This window comes from Micrasema longulum, unplaced genomic scaffold (genome assembly GCF_059751315.1).
Source record: "Micrasema longulum isolate JH-2025_06_02 unplaced genomic scaffold, ASM5975131v1 h1tg000490l, whole genome shotgun sequence".
Classification (NCBI taxonomy): domain Eukaryota; kingdom Metazoa; phylum Arthropoda; class Insecta; order Trichoptera; family Brachycentridae; genus Micrasema; species Micrasema longulum.
The window spans coordinates 659,845-682,849 of record NW_028277687.1 but is presented as its reverse complement, the minus strand read 5'-3'; the positions used below and the strand labels follow the sequence as shown (position 1 = coordinate 682,849).

The 23,005-nt window shown below is 30.1% G+C and overlaps 1 protein-coding gene across 17 annotated transcripts in view; it reads right to left on the bottom strand.

The window, feature by feature from the left end:
• Window positions 1-23,005, bottom strand: part of LOC148281159 (transient receptor potential-gamma protein-like) — a 369,353-nt gene that overhangs the window by 82,952 nt on the left and 263,396 nt on the right. For all 17 annotated transcript variants that reach the window (XM_088227186.1, XM_088227187.1, XM_088227188.1 and 14 more), the window contains one exon: window positions 12,640-12,770. In XM_088227186.1, coding sequence (XP_088083312.1) covers window positions 12,640-12,770 — 131 coding nt within the window. The remainder of the gene's footprint in view (window positions 1-12,639; window positions 12,771-23,005) is intronic.

The window sequence follows — 23,005 nt, the reverse complement described above, 5'->3', positions numbered from 1 at the left end:
TTTTATCCTGTCTGCTTACTTCTACGGGGAAAGGGCGTGATTTCTGTTTGACCGTTTAAATAAAAAATACAACAATAAGAACTAAACGGGATAATTTAGAAAACAGAGAATAAAATCAGGAATTTAGTAATGAAAAAATGAAACAAAAAAAATAAAATATATAACTATGTAAGAAGTTACATGTGTATTTTTTATATTTAGGATTTTTTTTAATCAATTGAATAGTGAAAAATTGATAATATATGCAGCGCATTCGAATCATTAATAAGCCTATATTAATGCATTTAAGTTTGTAAGTGAAAATTCTTAGTTCATTGTAATTTATTATATAAATAAAAGATGAATGATACTTTAATCCACAATTTTTTTTCATTTACTTTCATATGATTTTGAATTATCTATTCTTACCTCTGTTTTGTATAATAATATTTAACTCCTAAATAAAGATACCAGTCTCGAAGATATCACGAAAGCGATGAAACCGGTCACTGGATATTCCAAATTTGTGGATTAAAGTATCACTCGTCTTTTATTTATATAATAAACTATATTAATGCGTTAGTGCCTGTAGGTGAACTAAGTATGAATATTATTTTTACTTATGTAAGCACCCACATTTGAGTAATTTATATGGAAAAATTTGCTACGCACACATGAGCAAAATTTGTAAAAGATTAAATAGACAGTGCCTAGTGCGATTAGACGGTGCCTAAGAATGTGTGCCAATATATAAGAATGTTTGCTTATATTTTAATTTGGCTTATTTGTATACTTTTTTACCTTCTTTACTGTTTTGCAAACAAATCATAATAATACTATGCTTTACTTATAATAAAAGCCATTTTTTTTGGCACTAAACTGAACTGTATGTTTATTAACAATATTTTGAGTCTATCAAATTTTTTGTAGACCAGAACTGGATTCAAAACCCATGGGAGTTATTAATGTTAATATATTACAAAAGAGATGATGCACATTCTATAAAGGGAATATAAAAGAACACACTAAGATCAAAAGATAGAAGAATCGAAAGAACATAGATGATCAAACAAAGGAAGAATGGTGAATGTTACACAGTGTGTAAAGTGGCTACTTTAACTAGTTAATGCCGGGTTATAAGCCCTGTAAATGCCTAGACTTCTATATTTCCTTCTGAGATGCTGAAAATAGGCTTTTATTAAACTTAACACTACTACCAAAAGTAAAAATCTGTTTATAAATTTCTAACTTTTGTTAAGGTTAGAAGTTGAGTTGAAAACAGTCAAGTAAATATGCAAAACCAATTCAATACAACAGTTAAAACTTACCGACTTTAGTACATTTGTTGGTAAAATTTTTCTTTGAAAATAAATATAAAGTTTTCAAATATTTTAAGTTAGTAGGGACTCTGAATTCAGGAGGCAATTAGGGCGAGAGTCGGGTTGGTAAATAATCTTTCTTTTGTCGAATAAATAATAAGAAAATAAAACGAAAGAATTTTAGCCGAAATTTCCGGGTGAAATGGACAAAAAAGATATGATTTTTTACGGATAGATGGATATTGTTAAATAATCTATCCCACAAAAAAATGCAGAATCATCTAAAATGATAATATTTTATTTCTAATATTAAACTTTTTTTCAGTAGTAACATACATTTTGAGATGTCAGCAAAAGCGCTACTGCATTAAAACAAAAATTAGGAAGTTCAGCTCTACGGGAAATTGGATGTAAACAATATTTTCTCAAGCGCGGTAAAAAAAAAAACGTGAAATTGTACGGCAAAGTTTCATGAAAATCTATATAAAAAAAAAAAAGTACTGCTTTGAATGACGTCAGTAGTTCTTATGGATCAGCCAATGATATGAGTGCTGTGATGAATTTCCACTTTACGGTAAGTCAACTGACAAATCGACAGAACTGACCGAGAAGGGGAAGAGAACTTGAGACGTCACACGTGAAGTGATCTCAAAAATACAAAATTAAAAAAAAAAATTAGCGCTGATAATACGATACGTGAAAGTTGATTTTTTTTTGGCATGTTTAAATAGTCTGTTAACAAATAAACAATAAAAAAACACAAAACTTCCATATTCTTAGGAATCATTTGTACATAACCGCTTACCAATTTTACGTGTCTACCGTTTTCGAGAAGTATCCGTCTCTTCGTCAGGACACTAATTACACTAATATGCAAATCCCACTATAGTCGTTGCGAAACAATACATGAGAAACGTGCTCATAGGATACATGTCATTAAAAGCTAACAGTAGCATCCAACGATTCTTGTATTGATTAATGCACGTTAGTTTTAGCTTTAATTAGCACATAATATGATCCATAGGCACGTTGATTTTATATTTTTGGGCAACTACTGCGGTAAAGGTATAAAGTGGGGTTTACACGTAATTTTTTTTTAAGCACCAAAACAAGCCAGGCCAATTACAGTGGTGAAAATCATCACTTATCGTCTTGAGAAAATTCATATTTAATTTTTTTGTTCTCACCGGGAGTCGAACCCGGAACTTTGCGTGTGTGAGTCAAGCGTCTTGAAGAAGAACAGAAGAACACCACAGAAGCCACTAATTACACTTAGTACAATTAATATCCTAACGAAGCGATGGGTACATCTCAAAAGAGTCCGTAAGTGAAAGCAATTATACGATAAAACAATACTCACATACAAATTCAAAAACTATTCCTACTCAAATAAAAGACATTCCCCAACAATACAACATATACAAATGATACAATCACTCTTATATACTCTAAGCAATCACTAGATCCCCAACACAAAGACAACTTAAACAAATACAAACTAATGGCACTTTCAGACAAAGGAATTTTTAGTATAATGCAATTAAAATCTTTAACCTACTTCCTCTGTCCATTAAAACAATAATTAATAAAGAGAAAATGTTTAAAAAATGGATAGTAGAAGTGGGTAGAAGTAAAATGGATTGTCTTATTCGCCCAAACAAATATTGAATCACCTGTTCCACAAACGTAGAGTTTATGCTATGTTTTTGTTTTTTATTGTACGTTTTATTATATAAAAAATATACCGGAAACATAAATGAAATATAAACATAAATACATAATGTATAAAATTGTCTGAACATTTTGTTAATTTCTCTCTGTATATTAAGTCTTCTTTGTATAGTCTTACATGTAAAAAAAAAAGGATTGACTGCCTCGTGGTGTAATGGTCAGCACGTTTTCCTACCACGTAAGAGGTTTCGGGTTTCGATTCCCGACATGGTTGATATGAAATATTTATTTAAAATAGTGTTTTCACACTAGAATATTTAATAGTCCGTGGACTGGTACATAAAGCGTAAGACTGATCATCTTAACTTCATGGCACCAAAACAATTATACGCTAAAACAATACTCACTTATAGATTCAAAAACTACTCTTACTCAAATGAAAGACATAACCCCCACAATACATCACATACAAATAATATAACCACTAGATCCTGAACACATTATTGAATAATACTCAAGGGATTTTGAGTATTATTCAATTAAAATATATTACTTATTTCCACTATCTATTAAAGCAATTAGTAATGAGAAAATGTTTAAAAAGGATATAAAAAAATGGATAGTGGAGCTAGGTAGAAGTAAAATGGATTGTCTCATTCGCCCATACCAATACTGACTCAACTGCTCCACAAGTGTATAGCTTATGTTAGGTTTTTGTTATTTTCATTGTGTGTTTTGTAATATAAATACTATAGATGTACATAAATACCTTGTTTTTAAAACTGTCTGAATATTTGTTAATTATGTTTGTTTTTTAAGTGAGTCTTCTTTGTTTATTCTCAAATGTAATTTCAAAAAACATGAAAAGTCATAAGTTAGTCGTAAGCGAAAAATATGAATAAATAAATAAATAAAATAAATGTAACAAAAATGATCGAAATTCTCAGCAATTGGTTTACCAATGCAGTGTCCTATGGACCATTAGGTGCGGAAAGGATGATGATATTGTTAAGTGTTGTCGGCACTGGTAACCTCAGTGAATACACATTATTTTAATCATTTTTATAATTTAATATTGTTTATAATTTAAATAATAATAATAATATGATGAATATTCACTAATATTTATTACATTTTTTGACCACAAATGTATTACAGAGTAGGAAATGTAATTTTTCGCAGTTGTTCTAAAAATCACAACCAATAAACATAAATTATTATTGTTATTGATAATTTATAAAGGCCCATTTCTGTAAAAACTACGCATACAATGTTAACACGTTTGCAGCTACAGAACGCATGGATGCGGACGCTTAAATTTATGTAATCATAATTTTAAAAACCCGTTAGGGTTTTATAAATATATTATCAGGTCAAGTCATGTTATGGTTTGTCGGGTAAGCATAGTCATTTCGTGCTTTTGAATGGAAAAACCCTCTTTAAGATTATTATTTATTGTACGTGCAGTAAAACTCTAATTATGCGGATTAATGAGTACCAGACGTTATCGGATATGTAGAAATGCGGATAGTTGGATTAACCATTAAATTAAGGCATTTTTTTAAAAGAAAACGTAACATTTACACCAAGATAATTTTTTATTGTTTTTGAAATAATACAGCGAATCGGAATCACATTTTAAAACTTACTTAAAAATGTCCAACAAAGTCAATTGCTTTGACGAAAAAACATAACAAAATATCTCTTTTATTTTTTATTTCAGATAACAGTCCGGATATTTGGCAATCCGGATGACTGGAGTTCGGATAAATGGAGTTCTACGAAATTTGTAAATAGATACAATTTTTGTTACATAAAAAGTGGTAACCTTTTGTTATTTGGCGAATTTTAAAAATGAATGCAAAATTCAATATTTAAAATCATCCAATAGGTATTTTAAATTTAAGCAGACCATATGGGAATATGTTAATGTTTTTATTATAGTTAAAAAATACATACACATTTTTTAAAATGATGAAAATGTTTTTAAAATCTATTTAACCATAAATCATAAAAGGGTACCCTACCCTACACGATTATGCTTTTGGTATTGTATTAAGTGCAAATACTGAATTTGCTTTATAACGGCTGTTGTTTTCTTATAATAAATAATCAAACAAAAATTGATAGGTACCAATTTATTGTACTAAAGTAACGTTTGGTGTTGTTTCGATTAGTGTTTAATTTTTTCATGTTTTTATAATTTTATTATTATTTAATCACGTTGGATTTTTAAAATTTTCTCAATAAAATTTTTGTCTTATAATTGTCAGTTTAAAAATGCTCCAACATAAAGAATTTTTTTTTTACTAAACCTAGATATAATTATTTTATTTAAAATTTAAAATTGGTTGAATATTTCATTATCGTTCTACACTGTCCAAATAATGCTTATCATAAAATTGTACAAGTTAATCATAAGTACAACCTTTGGTATTTTAAAAATGACTCACCTTCAGAGTGTTCTTAGAAAAGATACACCCACGAGTAAGATAAGTACGTCTTGAAAAATTTTCATTTTCCGCTTAAAAATAATATTGGGAAATTGAGGGGCGAACCTTCAAGGTAGTAATCCAATATAAACGGAAATAAGAAAGCTTAAATGCTAAGGATAATACGGATTGAGGGGATTTAGAGATGAAATCTAAAAATGTATATTTAATGTTACAAATGCAGCACTGGAAGTAAGACCCTCATAAAACCGGTTTATTTTTCTCCGACACTTAAGCGGAATAAAGTAAATTCTTTCCAACTGAATGAGTTGTATTTACTTTTAAACGGTTCTAATCGTGAAATATTTATATTCCAATTCATAAAACCGGTTTATTTTTCTCCGACACTTAAGCGGAATAAAGTAAATTCTTTCCAACTGAATGAGTTGTATTTACTTTTAAACGGTTCTAATCGTGAAATATTTATATTCCAATTCATAAAACCGGTTTATTTTTCTCCGACACTTAAGCGGAATAAAGTAAATTCTTTCCAACTGAATGAGTTGTATTTACTTTTAAACGGTTCTAATCGTGAAATATTTATATTCCAATTCATAAAACCGGTTTATTTTTCTCCGACACTTAAGCGGAATAAAGTAAATTCTTTCCAACTGAATGAGTTGTATTTACTTTTAAACGGTTCTAATCGTGAAATATTTATATTCCAATTCATAAAACCGGTTTATTTTTCTCCGACACTTAAGCGGAATAAAGTAAATTCTTTCCAACTGAATGAGTTGTATTTACTTTTAAACGGTTCTAATCGTGAAATATTTATATTCCAATTCATAAAACCGGTTTATTTTTCTCCGACACTTAAGCGGAATAAAGTAAATTCTTTCCAACTGAATGAGTTGTATTTACTTTTAAACGGTTCTAATCGTGAAATATTTATATTCCAATTCATAAAACCGGTTTATTTTTCTCCGACACTTAAGCGGAATAAAGTAAATTCTTTCCAACTGAATGAGTTGTATTTACTTTTAAACGGTTCTAATCGTGAAATATTTATATTCCAATTCATAAAACCGGTTTATTTTTCTCCGACACTTAAGCGGAATAAAGTAAATTCTTTCCAACTGAATGAGTTGTATTTACTTTTAAACGGTTCTAATCGTGAAATATTTATATTCCAATTCATAAAACCGGTTTATTTTTCTCCGACACTTAAGCGGAATAAAGTAAATTCTTTCCAACTGAATGAGTTGTATTTACTTTTAAACGGTTCTAATCGTGAAATATTTATATTCCAATTCATAAAACCGGTTTATTTTTCTCCGACACTTAAGCGGAATAAAGTAAATTCTTTCCAACTGAATGAGTTGTATTTACTTTTAAACGGTTCTAATCGTGAAATATTTATATTCCAATTCATAAAACCGGTTTATTTTTCTCCGACACTTAAGCGGAATAAAGTAAATTCTTTCCAACTGAATGAGTTGTATTTACTTTTAAACGGTTCTAATCGTGAAATATTTATATTCCAATTCATAAAACCGGTTTATTTTTCTCCGACACTTAAGCGGAATAAAGTAAATTCTTTCCAACTGAATGAGTTGTATTTACTTTTAAACGGTTCTAATCGTGAAATATTTATATTCCAATTCATAAAACCGGTTTATTTTTCTCCGACACTTAAGCGGAATAAAGTAAATTCTTTCCAACTGAATGAGTTGTATTTACTTTTAAACGGTTCTAATCGTGAAATATTTATATTCCAATTCATAAAACCGGTTTATTTTTCTCCGACACTTAAGCGGAATAAAGTAAATTCTTTCCAACTGAATGAGTTGTATTTACTTTTAAACGGTTCTAATCGTGAAATATTTATATTCCAATTCATAAAACCGGTTTATTTTTCTCCGACACTTAAGCGGAATAAAGTAAATTCTTTCCAACTGAATGAGTTGTATTTACTTTTAAACGGTTCTAATCGTGAAATATTTATATTCCAATTCATAAAACCGGTTTATTTTTCTCCGACACTTAAGCGGAATAAAGTAAATTCTTTCCAACTGAATGAGTTGTATTTACTTTTAAACGGTTCTAATCGTGAAATATTTATATTCCAATTCATAAAACCGGTTTATTTTTCTCCGACACTTAAGCGGAATAAAGTAAATTCTTTCCAACTGAATGAGTTGTATTTACTTTTAAACGGTTCTAATCGTGAAATATTTATATTCCAATTCATAAAACCGGTTTATTTTTCTCCGACACTTAAGCGGAATAAAGTAAATTCTTTCCAACTGAATGAGTTGTATTTACTTTTAAACGGTTCTAATCGTGAAATATTTATATTCCAATTCATAAAACCGGTTTATTTTTCTCCGACACTTAAGCGGAATAAAGTAAATTCTTTCCAACTGAATGAGTTGTATTTACTTTTAAACGGTTCTAATCGTGAAATATTTATATTCCAATTCATAAAACCGGTTTATTTTTCTCCGACACTTAAGCGGAATAAAGTAAATTCTTTCCAACTGAATGAGTTGTATTTACTTTTAAACGGTTCTAATCGTGAAATATTTATATTCCAATTCATAAAACCGGTTTATTTTTCTCCGACACTTAAGCGGAATAAAGTAAATTCTTTCCAACTGAATGAGTTGTATTTACTTTTAAACGGTTCTAATCGTGAAATATTTATATTCCAATTCATAAAACCGGTTTATTTTTCTCCGACACTTAAGCGGAATAAAGTAAATTCTTTCTAACTGAATGAGTTGTTTTTCTTTTAAACGGTTCTAATCGTGAAATATTTATATTCCAATTCATAAAACCGGTTTATTTTTCTCCGACACTTAAGCGGAATAAAGTAAATTCTTTCCAACTGAATGAGTTGTATTTACTTTTAAACGGTTCTAATCGTGAAATATTTATATTCCAATTCATAAAACCGGTTTATTTTTCTCCGACACTTAAGCGGAATAAAGTAAATTCTTTCCAACTGAATGAGTTGTATTTACTTTTAAACGGTTCTAATCGTGAAATATTTATATTCCAATTCATAAAACCGGTTTATTTTTCTCCGACACTTAAGCGGAATAAAGTAAATTCTTTCCAACTGAATGAGTTGTATTTACTTTTAAACGGTTCTAATCGTGAAATGTTTATATTCCAATTCATTTATTCTATTTGTCCCTATCGGCACTCAATGATATACATGGCACTGCATAGGTATACCGAATGCAGTGTATGTTGATCATACTTTATATGAAGGGAAAATGATCACTCTTAAGCCGCAGGTGGTAGCCTAGGAGCAATAAAATATTGCAATGTAAAACCACCTTATAGTGTTTTATGTCGATCTTCCCAGGAATCGAACACGAAACCTCAAGTATGGTAGACAAACGTTTATTACAACCAATGAACGACGAGGCGGACGTATCTCTGATTCCCCTTTTACGATTTTTACACGAGACTAGTTGCCGAGTCAAAAACACTTGTCCTGGATTTTGGTTCTATTTCACTCACAAAAATGTATTCTTATAACTTCACAGACATGGAATATCGCTATTAACATTTTTATTATGAAATATGGCGGCGTCTGATGTGTGATGCCTAAACGCATGGCGTAATCATGTTTCGATTCCTAGCGAGGTAACGATAATTCTAACCTATATCCAAATTACGACCAATATCCAATACCTTTTTTATTTTGATTTCATGACTGATACAAAATGTATTACCGATACAAAATTTTTCTATAAAATACTTAAATAAATATCGGATCGACATCAATTAAACATCGGGCATTCGAACTGCCTTCGTTTTTCATAAATACCACATACCATATGTTCAGACCTCAACCTCAACCAAATCCATATCTGCCTATCCGTCCTTCTCATTTCCAAGCGCACTCCACGCAACAATAATTCTACGCGTGAGTGCCGGTAGCAACATATAAATTGCAGATCAGTATATTAATAATCTAACATCAACCACGTGAATTGCTTAGCAAATCATTCATCAAGCGAGCTGTTCCAGTGTGCATTTTAAACCGCCAGCTCCATACATACTCTTAAAAGCTGGGCCAGCGTCTCACGACCGCCAGCGTCAGCAGCTAGGTTCCAGCACACGTTACACCTCGTCATCAGGAGATTAGTGGAGTTGCACAACCTTCCTTCCCCAAAAATACAGTCCACTATCTAAATTTTCCTCCTAGGACGAGGTATTATTTACCTCGTCCAGTCTTCAACACCATACAACTAAGGTCCGCATGTGTCTGGAATACAACGCATACTACTGAAATAGTAAGATAGACATATTTCATGATCCTTTTCCAACTTTTGCTAATAATATCCAAGAAATCAATTTTTATTAATATTATTCTAGTACCTATACGTGTGCAATTTTTTTTAGACAAGAAATTTAAACATAAAGAAACACTTAAATGACAAATGCAATTCTTTAAAACATTATATGTAATTATGTAGTTGAAGATATACGTATGCATGTGAAATAGTATCGACGAATATCTACAAATAGTATTTTTTTTAGTATTGTATCTGTAGTGAAGTAGTGACACCCGTTAACGCCATATGTCACTACAAGGCTAGCTGTGTGACGTGGGAGTGGACGAAGCTACGGCAACGTAGCAATCGGCAAGGTATATTTTTCGGGGACTCAGATTCAGACCTTCCCAGTTATAAGACGTATTCTTTATTATAAACTAGTATCTCTACATCAATGATATTATTTTTTCTGATCATCAAGTTATTACAGTATCTTAGTTGAATTACCAAAAACAATAAAATAAAAACAGTTAACAGTATTTAAACAGTTACGAGACTAGGTAATTTATGCGCCACTTTAGTCATAGTTTAGCACTGAAATTAAGATGAAATCTATGTAAGAGTTAAATCGTTTTTGCGCTTAAAATAAAAAAAACTTTGTATTTAAACAACGGAATAGATACAAAATTAATTCCGTTATCACATGTGTCAGATGAAGTTTTATCGTAGTATACAAATAATAATAAAAAATTCAAAGCAGGTAATTAATTAGGAAACTAGAATGCTGTATAAATTAGCAGCCATAAGGGAGATGATATGTACTCGTAAAATGGGGTGATTTGAAACGAAGTTTATGCGTGGTTGAAGTTAAGGGTAGGTCAGTCATTATGCTTTGTTTGTTCAAAACGAGGGGTTGTATCGTGACATCCCTAGAATGGCTTCATTAAGGGTGTTAATTATATAATTACGATGGTCGCTTATAAACACGCCAAATTTAACGTGAATACGTTAGCTTGAACACAATAGTAGACCATTGGTGAGACGTAACACCTTTTGAGGCTATAAACTTGGCAATTATTACGATCTTCAAATACTTTAATAATTTTAATCATGAACACCGGAAAATGTGTGTTTTATTGTTTAACTATAAATATGTTTTTTACAACACAAGTTAGATATACATACATATGCTCAAATTGTGAATAATGGAGACATATTTATTGTATACATTATTTGGCAGGCAGGTATGCAAGCCGAGTTTTTTATTTATTTACGGAAACTTTGGTGGGGGCTTTAAATTCACCCGGAAATAAATGTTTACTATCGTATCAAAGACAATGTAGAAACGACATCACACATTTGCTGTGTGTAAATAATTGATGGCCAAAACACCTTAATTACTGATGACAAATGATTGCTGACATGCGCGGATATCAGCCATATCGATAAAATCGTTGACAGTCAAGAAAATAGTTCACGAAATCAATTGTCTAATATAAAGTAAAGTAACCACTGGCTAATATATAAAAAGCAACACTTTTAGTTACACAGTCAATCGGCTGCAACATGTAGTTGAATCACTCTATTCATACAATGCAGTTACAATATGTAGTTCGGACAGCCTCAGACAGTTCCAACGTGCAGTTCAGTTCAGTGCTCGGTGATTCAACATATAACATTTACGCATTTACTCTCTCTGTTAACATATTTATTCAACATGTTATAAATACATTTCAACCCTCAACAACGTCCCTTTTGTCAACATCCAACTGGGTAAAAACTCCCATGCTTTCAACGAGCATCAAATTCTAAAATTGCAATATAAAAGGGTTTCAGTATAATGGATTTTATTTTTGGAAGTTCGACGAGGATACATAAAATACGTACAATAATTGGTAAATCAGCATTGGTACCATTCCTCAAATATATCAAATATATATGTAAAAAATATTTTTATTATTTTATTTTATTTTTACATCTGAGCATGTTTTTCATTCTTTATTTTAATTCTTGACTTTTAATTACTTTTACAAAGTTTCTTCATTTTTTTACTTTAATTAATAATCTTACATATAATTACTTTATAATATGGAAACCTCGCTGGTTCATTAGAGTTAGTTATAACTGTGTAAAATATAAAACTTTGTAACTGTACTGTTTGTTTCCTAAATAAAAGAAAATAAAATAAAACAAAATAAAATATCCTAAATTATAATAGAACTCCACCATACTTCATAAATTATAAAATGTAAGTGTGTTTAAATTAAACACATTAAACAATGATAAATACTGACTTATAAGCAAACATAAATCAATAAAATTATAACCAAACAAGGACAACTAATATTTTGAGTTTGTCCAAATTTTTTTAGACAAGATACGTCGACAAGTCTAAAAAAAATTGGACAAACTCAAAATATTGTTGATAAATCCACCTGGTCCACGAAGAAGTATAGAAATTGAAAAAATAACATTTTCAGGCGTTGCCTAGTATGTAGGTGAAATAATTCAATTAGATGAATCTCACCCGCATAAATAAAGGTTTCAGCTTTTTAACTTCACAAACATTAACATATGAAAGAATTGAAGGAATATAGATGTTCAAATACGGCAGAATGGTGAATGTTACACAGTGTGTAAAGTGGCCACTTAAACCAGCCATTACAGGTCATAAGCCCTGTAGATGCCTAGACTTTAACTTCTCTTAAATGTTCTTTGTCTCGGTTGAAATATGTTAAGGACAACGAAAATGAAAAAATAAAAGAAAGTTAATTGATGCACACAAAACTAAATGTTGGACATTTGATTTTTAAAACAAACTAACAGTTTTTTATGATCATTGACTATATCATGATAAATGACAATATTTTTTATTTTATTTATTTTAATAAAGTCGTAACATTGATTCATAATGAAGATATTGACAGAAGAGATGCTTACCGTCTAGTGGATGCCACGTCTCCTCTCTCGACTGCCAAGAGAAACTTCTTCTCATCGAGTGATAGCTGCGCCATCTCCTGATGTGGCCTCACAACATTCTCCTCCTCCATCATGCCGTGGATGCTGTGCCTCTGGAATCATCACAAAATGGCTGTTATTCAAATTTTACTTTTTTATAAACAAAATGACTTTCATTTTATTAATATTTCAAGCATTAACTTTGTGGTCAAATATTTTACTAAATGTTATTAAATATTTGTATATGACCACTTATCGACTTTTCTATGTCTACCGGTTTCAAGACGCGCCCGTCTCTTCGTCAGGATGCAAAAATTGCTTATTAAATAATTCAGGTGTTTACTAATTAAAATGCGATTCTTGTCCTTCAGTTTATTTTGGAAGAATATCAAGAAGTTTTGATATTCGTGTTATAGAACATATGAGGTGTCTTCACAATAATAAATTCTCTGAATTCTCAAATCACTTAATCAATTTAAACACGACTTTAATAAAAATACAGGAGTTCAAATTTTACATACGAATAATAAAGGGTTAAAAATAATTAATATGGGAATATTTCACATTAGAAAAGCTTTAAAAAATTATGTTTCTTTGCTCAATAATCAAACAACCCTTCAATACAGTCCTTTATATGATATTCCACTGTAATGGTCACCCCATTAAACCTATTAAGCTCACCCTCTCCCTCCATCCCCTCTACCTTTTATCAACTATTTTTCAAACAACATAGAATATTTTTAGTCAGTGCATGTTTTCCCTAATCAGTGCATGTGCTTATTAAAATGCATATCGTGTTGATTTATATTTTTGTGCAACAACTATGGTGAAGGTGTATGGTGGGTTTCGCATGTTGGTTAGCATGTTGGTTTAATTGGTGTCCTGATGAAGAGACGGGTACATCTCGAAACCAGTAGACATAGAAGAGTCGGCAAGTGGTTATATACAAATATTTAATAACATTTTGTAAAATAACTTTCCCCTGTATCGTCAGTAAAAGAAATATGCAATGAATACATAACAACCGTCTCCTTCTGCACGAGATACAAAACAGCTTCCACTAAAAAGGACATACCGAATCCTACGTAATCTTGTTAAATCCTTTAGAGGGAAGGGGGAATTTGAAAAGGAAGTCTAACACAAATTTCTTCTTGAATGCCTTTACCGCATTTAAGAAAGCTACCTAAATATTATGTGCGCGTAAACTGCTTTTCGCTAAGATGTTTCTTATCAAAGAAATGATCCAAACAAAAAAGAAAATGAACAAATTTAAAAGCGATGTCTCATGAAACAAAGAAGATTAAGCTGTGGTGTGATTATGAAACGCTAGTCAGATAGATATTATCATTTTTATCTCTAAAAGGGTAGTCAGATGGAGCAATAACTGTCATTCTGAATTTCCATTATTCCCTAAACGAGGGATGATCTCTCGTACGTGTATGTAATACCTACCCTATGTAGGCTACAAAAGGCCTATAAACCTGATATATCTATTACACATGAATATATATTTACGTTGGTGAGTAATTAATTATTTCCAAAATGATATTTTTCATTGTTGGAATAAAATTTAAATTCATAGATTTGGGAAAGGAATTAGTAACATTTCTTATAAAATACACAAATACGTATTTAGTATAGATTTTGCATTTGGAATGTATGAGGCATGAATCATAATTTTTAAATTTCAAAAAGGTTTTATTCAAACAGCTGAGATTTTGCAAATAAAAATAAGGAGTTATGAAAATCATAGCTATCTTTGTTTATGTATAATATAAAGTCGTTATTGTTGAAGATTGTTTAACTTTTATCAATTTGAATTTGATAAAATATAAAAATATTTTTTTGATAATTATTTCTTGATAAAATACGATTAATAGTAAACTATTTTGATTAAAAATATCAATACGTTCATTGGTAGGAATTTTAATTCTTTAGTTTTGATCAAAGAGCGCTTTCGCCTAAGTAGGCATCTTCAGGACTAATGGATTAAAAAAATATATAAAATAATTAAACAATATAATGTATACATATGTATTTGTGAACATATTGTATATGTATATATATCTGTGTATATGTATGTAAACGTGTGTATATGTATGTACACGTGTGTGCATAAATTGTATGTCAGTGCATATTTCAGATTTTATTTATGTAATGTTTTCCCATAATTTTTATTTCGAATTTCATTTATGATATTACCACTTAAAAAAAAAAACCTTTTTTTTATTATTTTATATCTGATAATTGCCAAACACAAAAACGTGATTCTTTTTTAAGTCCAACCAAAATTCGTTGTGTTCTTGTATGTTTTTTATATTAAAATAAAGGTTTATCTAAGTAAAAAAAATGTATTTAAAAACACATGCATTTAAAAAAAACATTTTCTTAATGGGAATGGTTATAATTCTTCTTGTTTTCGGCACTAAAACGCTATTTATTCCATAAAAAGTAAAAGATTGAAATAAAGTTTTCGTTTTAGTAAATCCTATTACAAAGAGGATTACCATCCCTTAAATCCAAACCTAAATGACAGTGGGAGGCCATCATATCCAAATCTTGAACCATTACTAGATTTAAGAGCCCACTTGAATAAATTTTACTTCAAGTTTCAGTACTTATCCCAAGATTTCTAAATCGTTTGCGACTTTCATCACACTATTATTTTACGTATTTGAAAAACGATTTGTTTAAATAAAATAATACCTGTTATTAAAGACGTAAACTATATCTCATTAGAGGAAAGTACAAATCGTATTAAAAAAAAAAAAATTCAATTGTATATAAATACAACATTCCTACTTACGTTATTTCAAATTTTTCAAAAATATATTAGCAGGCATGTGCTATTTTTTTGTAAACGTGTAAACGTTTTTAAGAAACGCAAGATTATGTGATTGAAAAATTATTATAAGATATATTTAAAACGAAAAAATAGAATACTACACCTACTTATGCAATAGGTAGGTATAACTTTTTTGTTGTTTAAATACATATACAGTGTACATAAATATGCATAAGGGCGGGCGAAACAATTGTCACGAAATTTTTGTTTTTATATTTGTAAAAATAAAATAAAGTGTTCAATAGACTCAAATCAGTTTTTGATTTATTATATTATAAGTTAAAATATGGAGTTCTACAAAATAAACACCAAATCAATCAACAATGACTATTTACATAATAATTAAAAATACGAAAATTAAAATTACAGTAGTTTTAATGTTAAGGTAAATTGTTGATTCTAATTTTTTTTATTTTCGTTAAAAAGTAGATAGGTTTTGAAATGGCGTATGAATTGATTACGAAAAGTTTACAGCTGGTCATAAATTGTTGAAACATCGTAAATTGTAGTTAATTAAAAGATAATGTTGGAAAATATGCCAAATACTTTGTGATTAATCGTCTGGTTTCGAAAATGCAAACTTTTGCAATAACAGTAATTAAAATTACCCATAATATACTTTAATATTATTTTTATTACGCAAGTTTGACTTTTGATTTTGTATTGAAGTATGCTTTTTAGTTTCTTCGTGTCTTTAAAAAAAAGTATTTATTCTTAAAATTATAACCTACCTGTATTATTTTTGCCAATGCCCATTGAGCGTATTGAAAAATTCATCATCGTCATCATTCCCTTTCCGCACTTAATGGTGCATAGGGCACTGTATTGGTAACCAATCGAAGCGTATCTTGATTATTTTGTTGCATGAAGGTAAGAAAATCAGTTTTACGCTTCAGGTACCAGTCCAGGGACTATAAAATATATTAGTGTGAGAACACTCTTTTAAATAAATATTTCATATCAACCATGTCGGGAATCGAGCCCGAGACCTCTTGCGTGATAGGCAAACGCGCTGACCATTAGACCACGAGGCTGAAATATAATTCAGAGAAACTTAATTTGTAAGGCGTCTATGAACCGATACAATAAAAAAGTTTAGTTCTACGGGATATTGGAGATAGAAAATGTTTTTTAAGACGCGGTAAAAGTTAGAAAATTAAATTGTACGGCGAAGTTTCTCAAAAACGAACGAAAAAATGAATAAAATAGGTTTTAAAAGAAATAAGGTACTTTGAAACGTCACAGGTTCTGGTGAACAATAATCAATCAATGAGGAAGTTCAGTGGTTTTTTTCAATTTTTTTATTTGTTAATAGACTGTTAAACTAAGTCAAAAATTATTTTTTTTAATTTTTACATATCGTATTATCGGCGCTTCGATTTTTTAAAGTTTTGTATTTCTGAAATAACTCCGCGTGTGACGTCAGAGGTTCATTTCCGCTTATTCTCATTCAGTTCTTCCTATTGGTCCAGAAGCGACAAGCAGACCGGAAATCTGCCATAGCTCTCAGATCATAGGTTGATTCACATGAACCAGTGACGTCATTTAAAGTAGTGCGTTTTTATCAAAATATTTTTTATTAGTTTTTCTGTACATTTTCAAGAGACTTTGCAGTACAATTTAATGCTCTAATTTTTACCCCGCGTAAGAAAACATTTTTTGTATCCAATTTCCCGTAGGGCTGAAGTTCCTCATTGAAGCACTGTCGTATGTTGTGATAGATTTCCGCTTTCCGGATAGCTATTTTTTTGAACTTTTAGTGTAATTTGACAGCCACGGAGTTCTACTTTTAAATGTCAGCACAACTCACCGACGGTAACTCGTGACGTCACGGGTGGAGTTATGTCAAAATTAAAAAAACTTTAAAAAATCATAGGAATGGTTCTATCACAATGACCATTTCAATTGTTTTTTTATTTTTATATTTTCTTTTTCTATTGATTTCAATGATACAATTATTTTGTTTTTTTCAGTACAACTATATTTTACTATTATTTTGTTGATTTCAATGATACTATTATTTTGTTTATTCGAATATGTATGAATCTAAATTTGTATAATTTTTATATTTTAGTATTTATATCTGATTATCCTTTTTACATTGTATTCTTCGAAATTTTATTATTTATTACTTATACCTTGTTTTTCTGGGTTTTATTTTATTGCATCACATGTCACTATAATTTAATCTAATACATCTAACCATGTATTTTTTATTGTTAATTATTATGGCTTGACACGGACACAGTCTAAAAAGCCTTAATGCGCTCATTAATATTTAAACGAGTGTAATTTTGAATGAATATTTAAATATATACATTAAAAAAATTTGATTGTCTATAGACATTAAAAAAATCTTTTGAACTTCCTCTTCTAAGTACCCACTGAACATTAAATAATGTAATGAAATTTTGTGTATTTGATAGCTATATGATTTAGACAGCAAAATGTCAAGTAAAATATTTTTTATCTATACGTTAATGGATGCAGAAAACGAAGAAGGACTTTAAAGACATAGTATGACCAAATCCAACAATCTCTTCAAAATTGACCAAATATCGGAATAATCAGCGTACGTGTATGATAAGGTGAATAAATACAGAGGAAACGAGGTCTGTATAAAAAGGCAGAGTAGTGGTGTGGCGTTCTATCCTCTCGATCACTACGGGGAAACGGTTGCATGGTTTGTTTGTTGATGACAGGTCCTATTATCTGCTAATGCCTAGACTTTTACATTTTCTTCTCAAAGATAACTTTTCTCGTCTTGTTTGAATTTTCATGTTTATAAAACAGGATGCAAATGTAAATTGGATAAAATTTTCAAGCAGATTGAAAAATATCTTTATTAAAAAAGTTTCTGATATCCGCTAAATGTAAAGGAATAACTTAATTCGCATCACAATGTTTCTAACATTTTATACGCCTCTTGTTTTACATAAATACATTTTTAAGGTTTATCATATCTATGTTGGCACCAGATGGTGCGTAGAGCACTTCATTATTGTAGGGTTTATTGGTTATCAGTTATGCGAAGGTTAGGTGATCAGTCTTAACACTTTAAGTGCCTGTCCGGGAACATTAACAATTGCCCAAATTTAAAAACAGTATTTCATATTGACCTTCCCAGAAATTGAATCCGGGGCTTTAGGCATGGAAGACAAATGCGCCAATCACTACACTACGAGGCGGACTCATATCTACTCGATTCCCTTATTCAGGATTTTCAGGATACCCGAGAGTAGCCATCTAGTCAAAAGCACTTGTCTTGGATTCTGGTTGTATTTTACGCAGATAGCTGTATTCTTCCAGCCACCCACACATAACAAAAAGGTTTTAACGTTCTCTAAACGAATATTGTTGTATTGACATTTAAATTATAGTCGGACTCGTGGTGTAATGGTCAGCGCGTTTGCCAACCATCCAAAAGGTCTCAGGTTTGATTGGGATATGGTTGATATAAAATATTTATTTAAAAGGGTGTTTTTGCACTAGAATATTTTATAGTCTCTGGACTGGTACCTGAAGCGTAAGACTGAACAGCTTACCTTCATGTAACAAAAATGATCAAGATACGCTGCGATTGGAGTACTAAGACAATGCCCTATGCACCATTAGGTGCGGAAAGGGAATGACGATGATGACATTTAAAATGAAAAAAATATTTAAACTCATAATATAAGTAATCAAACACTGATTTGAGTCTACTAAACACAGTGTTCAGTAGACTTTAATCAGTGTTTGACTTCTTATTTTATAAGTTAAAGTATGGTGTTCTACAAAATAAACACCAAATTAATCAATAAAAAATATACAGATTTATCTGTCGTTGGAGAGGGGTTGGAACCACGGATCTCTGACCTGGAGTCCACAACTGTACAACTAGACAAATTTTTACTTTTTACATAACGATTTATCGATAATATTTATAGCATTTGTAAGTTTGTTAGTGAAAATTTGTACAGTTTGTAAGTGAAAATTCTTGATGGAAGTTCATTGTAATTTATTATAGAAATAAAAGACGAGTGATCCACAAATTTGGAATATCCAGTGACCAATTTCATCGCTTTCGCTACATCTTCAAAACTGGAATCTTTATTAGGAAATTCAATGTTCAATTTATAGAGGTAGGGATAGAGAATTCAAAATTATACAAATATGAGAGTAAATTCAATTAAATTATTTTTGTCGTTAGGATCATGATCAAGGAAAATGTCGCGTAAGCGATGAAACCGGTCACTAGATATTCCAAATTTGTGAATTCAAGTATCACTCGTCTTTTATTTCTATAACAAAATAATATTTATCAATAGATCTATATTGTAGCAAAATAAAATATTAAAGTTAGTTTATGACCTAACTATCTAACAGCAACCAAAAAGCTTTTTAAACAAACTAAACAATTAAATGTAACTGAACTCTTTAAACTAGAATCCTTAAAATTTATTCATAAATTTACCACTGATGTAATTGTAGACGAAAAATTAAAACTAAAAAAAAACTGTAGTAAACATGAACACAATACGAGAATATCAGAAAAATATCATAATATACAACCTTTTAAAACGAGAAAAGGACAATCGAGACTAATAAACCATGGACTGAAATTGTACATAAAACTACCAGACAAAACTAAACAAAAGACTCAGATAACCTTTACAAAAGATGTTAAAAAATTATTATTACAGTAGAATGTGAATTTTAAAAGCAAAAATATTTTGTTAAATGTATGTAACCCGTAAGGGTTTATCAATGAAAATTTAAATTTAAAAAAAATATTTAATAGGTCGGGATGTAATCAATAGATCTAAAAGTGATTTATTAGAATTACTGAAGTGTGTGTGTTTGAGGGGTAAGTGAGATAATTTGAAAGATTTAATTATACGTATGAGTTTATAAGCTCTATGGGTAGGGAGGAGAAGATAAGTATTAAAATCATCCATGATAATGCAGTGTTCGTGAGAGGGAATTCAGTCCGCCAAGGTAGATTCAAACGTATCCGAATATTTTATTGTTGGGGGGCAATAAACCACGCCCTGCAAAAATTTTTACACCCTAAGTTAATAATAAGAGATGATAGACAGCGAATTGAGTATAGTAAAATATAAATCTATTATACTCGTACGCGTATTATGTTTTTTTTTTATTTCCAATAACATCTGATAAATATTTACTTATTTATTTTATGAGTCGGTCGGAAGAAATTGCAATCTGGCAATAAATCCGCCAATGTTCAAATAAAGTAGTACAAAATGAAAAATAAATAAACAAATATAGCATGAAAGTCTATATTATATTTATTAATTTTTTACAAATTTACCCTTCATTGGGTGGTTTTGGATCATGCACGGAAAGCTTCGGGTTCGATTTCCGACGAAAGAAAAAAAGGAAATGATATTTTTCTCAAGTTAGTGTTCTTATTCTTTCGATTGATTCCTTGATCTTGACTGTATAAAATTCGGAACTCTGTTTATATTGGAACTTCCATATAGCTTTTGGCAATTAGCCCGCCAAAATGCATTTATTTCATAAAAAAATATGTAAAGTCTAATGCAATCAAATAGAAACTTTAAAATAAATATTTAATAATGAATCAAAATGGAGACGTTCTTCACAATAACTTCTGCATTACGAGATAAATCAATTTATGGTCTACACTTAACACGAAAAATAATGTTATTATCAATTGAGAAAAAATAATAACAATGTCGTTTAAAATAAACATAATTTCCATTAAAAAAAAATTGAGTAACTTATGTTATAGTTTTATTAGACTAAAACCAAATAAGATGCTACGGATTATTCATTAAACTTTATTATTAGCTTTCATAAACTTTTAAAATAGTAAAAACAAGGAAAGTCTAAGTTCTGGTAAGAGATTAAAAAGGCTTGAAAAGTTTTGTATGCTTCAATTAATTAAGGTAGACAAAATAAAACGTATTCGATTGAGATAAATGAAAAAAAGAACATTCTGGTCACCGCTGTGACTTTTTTCAGCAAGGCTCATTGTTATAGTGAATAATGAAAAAACTTAAGAATTACTCTAACTTTCATAGCTTTTGTTATCACGAATAATGAACGTTTTTTACCACAGTTACAATTAAGCTCTATAAAGCTTGTCTCATCTTTGTGATTAAACTAAACGTAACATTCAAATTTATTATTTGAATATAATCTTCTCTATTAGTTTTACAGTAGTATCAAAGTTAACCTACAAAAATAGTAACAGAGAAATGGTCGATAGAATCAACGCCCCTATTTTTATACTTTTTTTTTATGTGACATTTACGTACACTGGTATATAACCCGTATTACTTTGGTCAGAAAATGGTACAAGATCTTACGAAAGATCTTGTGCAGTTTCTTGTACATTATTGTGCCAAATTTTCGGAAAATTTATTTGCTGTTTTACACACGTTTTTACAGTTTCTAGTATTGCAAATTGCGCGTAAGCATGAGCAGTATTTTTTATATTTTATTACATTATTATATTTAATTATATTGCATTTTATTATTTAATATATTTTCGGAACCACGACAGATAAAGGGCAGTTTTACGGTTTACAAAATCAGCTATATTCTGACGACGCGAAGACTAACAACTAAGAATATTTTATTTTGCGATCAACAGTAAACAATCAAGATAAAGTTTCTAAATAGGTGCGAAGGTTTTCACGGTCACTGTTATCATTATATTTTTTTTGGGTGATACCGTGTGTGTTGGATTTGTTTCAACGTTTCGGCTACCATTGCAGGAGCCATCTTTACTCAGTTTACCATGAAATTGACTCCTGCAATAGTAGCCGAAACGTCGGAACAAATCCAACACACACGGTATCATATTATAACATATTGATAACGTTTCTAAATTAATGCGGACAACCAATATGAATGAAAATTATTATTTCCAGAAAAAAGACATCAATAAAGTAAAAAAGTGCAGTGATATAAATGTCTGAGAAAAAATAAAGTAACTCATGCAACAGCAAATATGCGTTGACAGTTAAAGTTGACAGTTAAAGTTGACAGTTAACAGTATCTCGAGCGTGGAACACAGGCTCTCATTTTTTATGCGTGGGCAGATCTTGAGCACAGATTTCGCCCAATTTGTGTATTACTCTACTTAATATTCATAGGGTAAAACCTTGTACCATTTTCTCGACCCATGGATTACGAGCTTAACTTTTCTACAAACTACTAATACCAAGAGAAGTAAAAAATAAGAAGAATCTACATGAACCAAATGAAATTATAATATTAGAATATTTGTTAAAGCGACATTTTTGTGAAAAATCACCCTAAGGGCGTTTTACAATAAGGAAATTCAATGGTTTATATTATTATTGTTAACTATCGAACTAAGCTAAAAAAAAAAATGTATCGTATTATCAGCGCTTTGATTTTTTAAAGTGTTGTATTTTTTTAATTACTTGTGACGTCTCAGGTTCTCTTCCCCTTCTTCTAAAAGAGTTCTGCTGATTCTTCAGTTGACTTTCCGCAAACTGG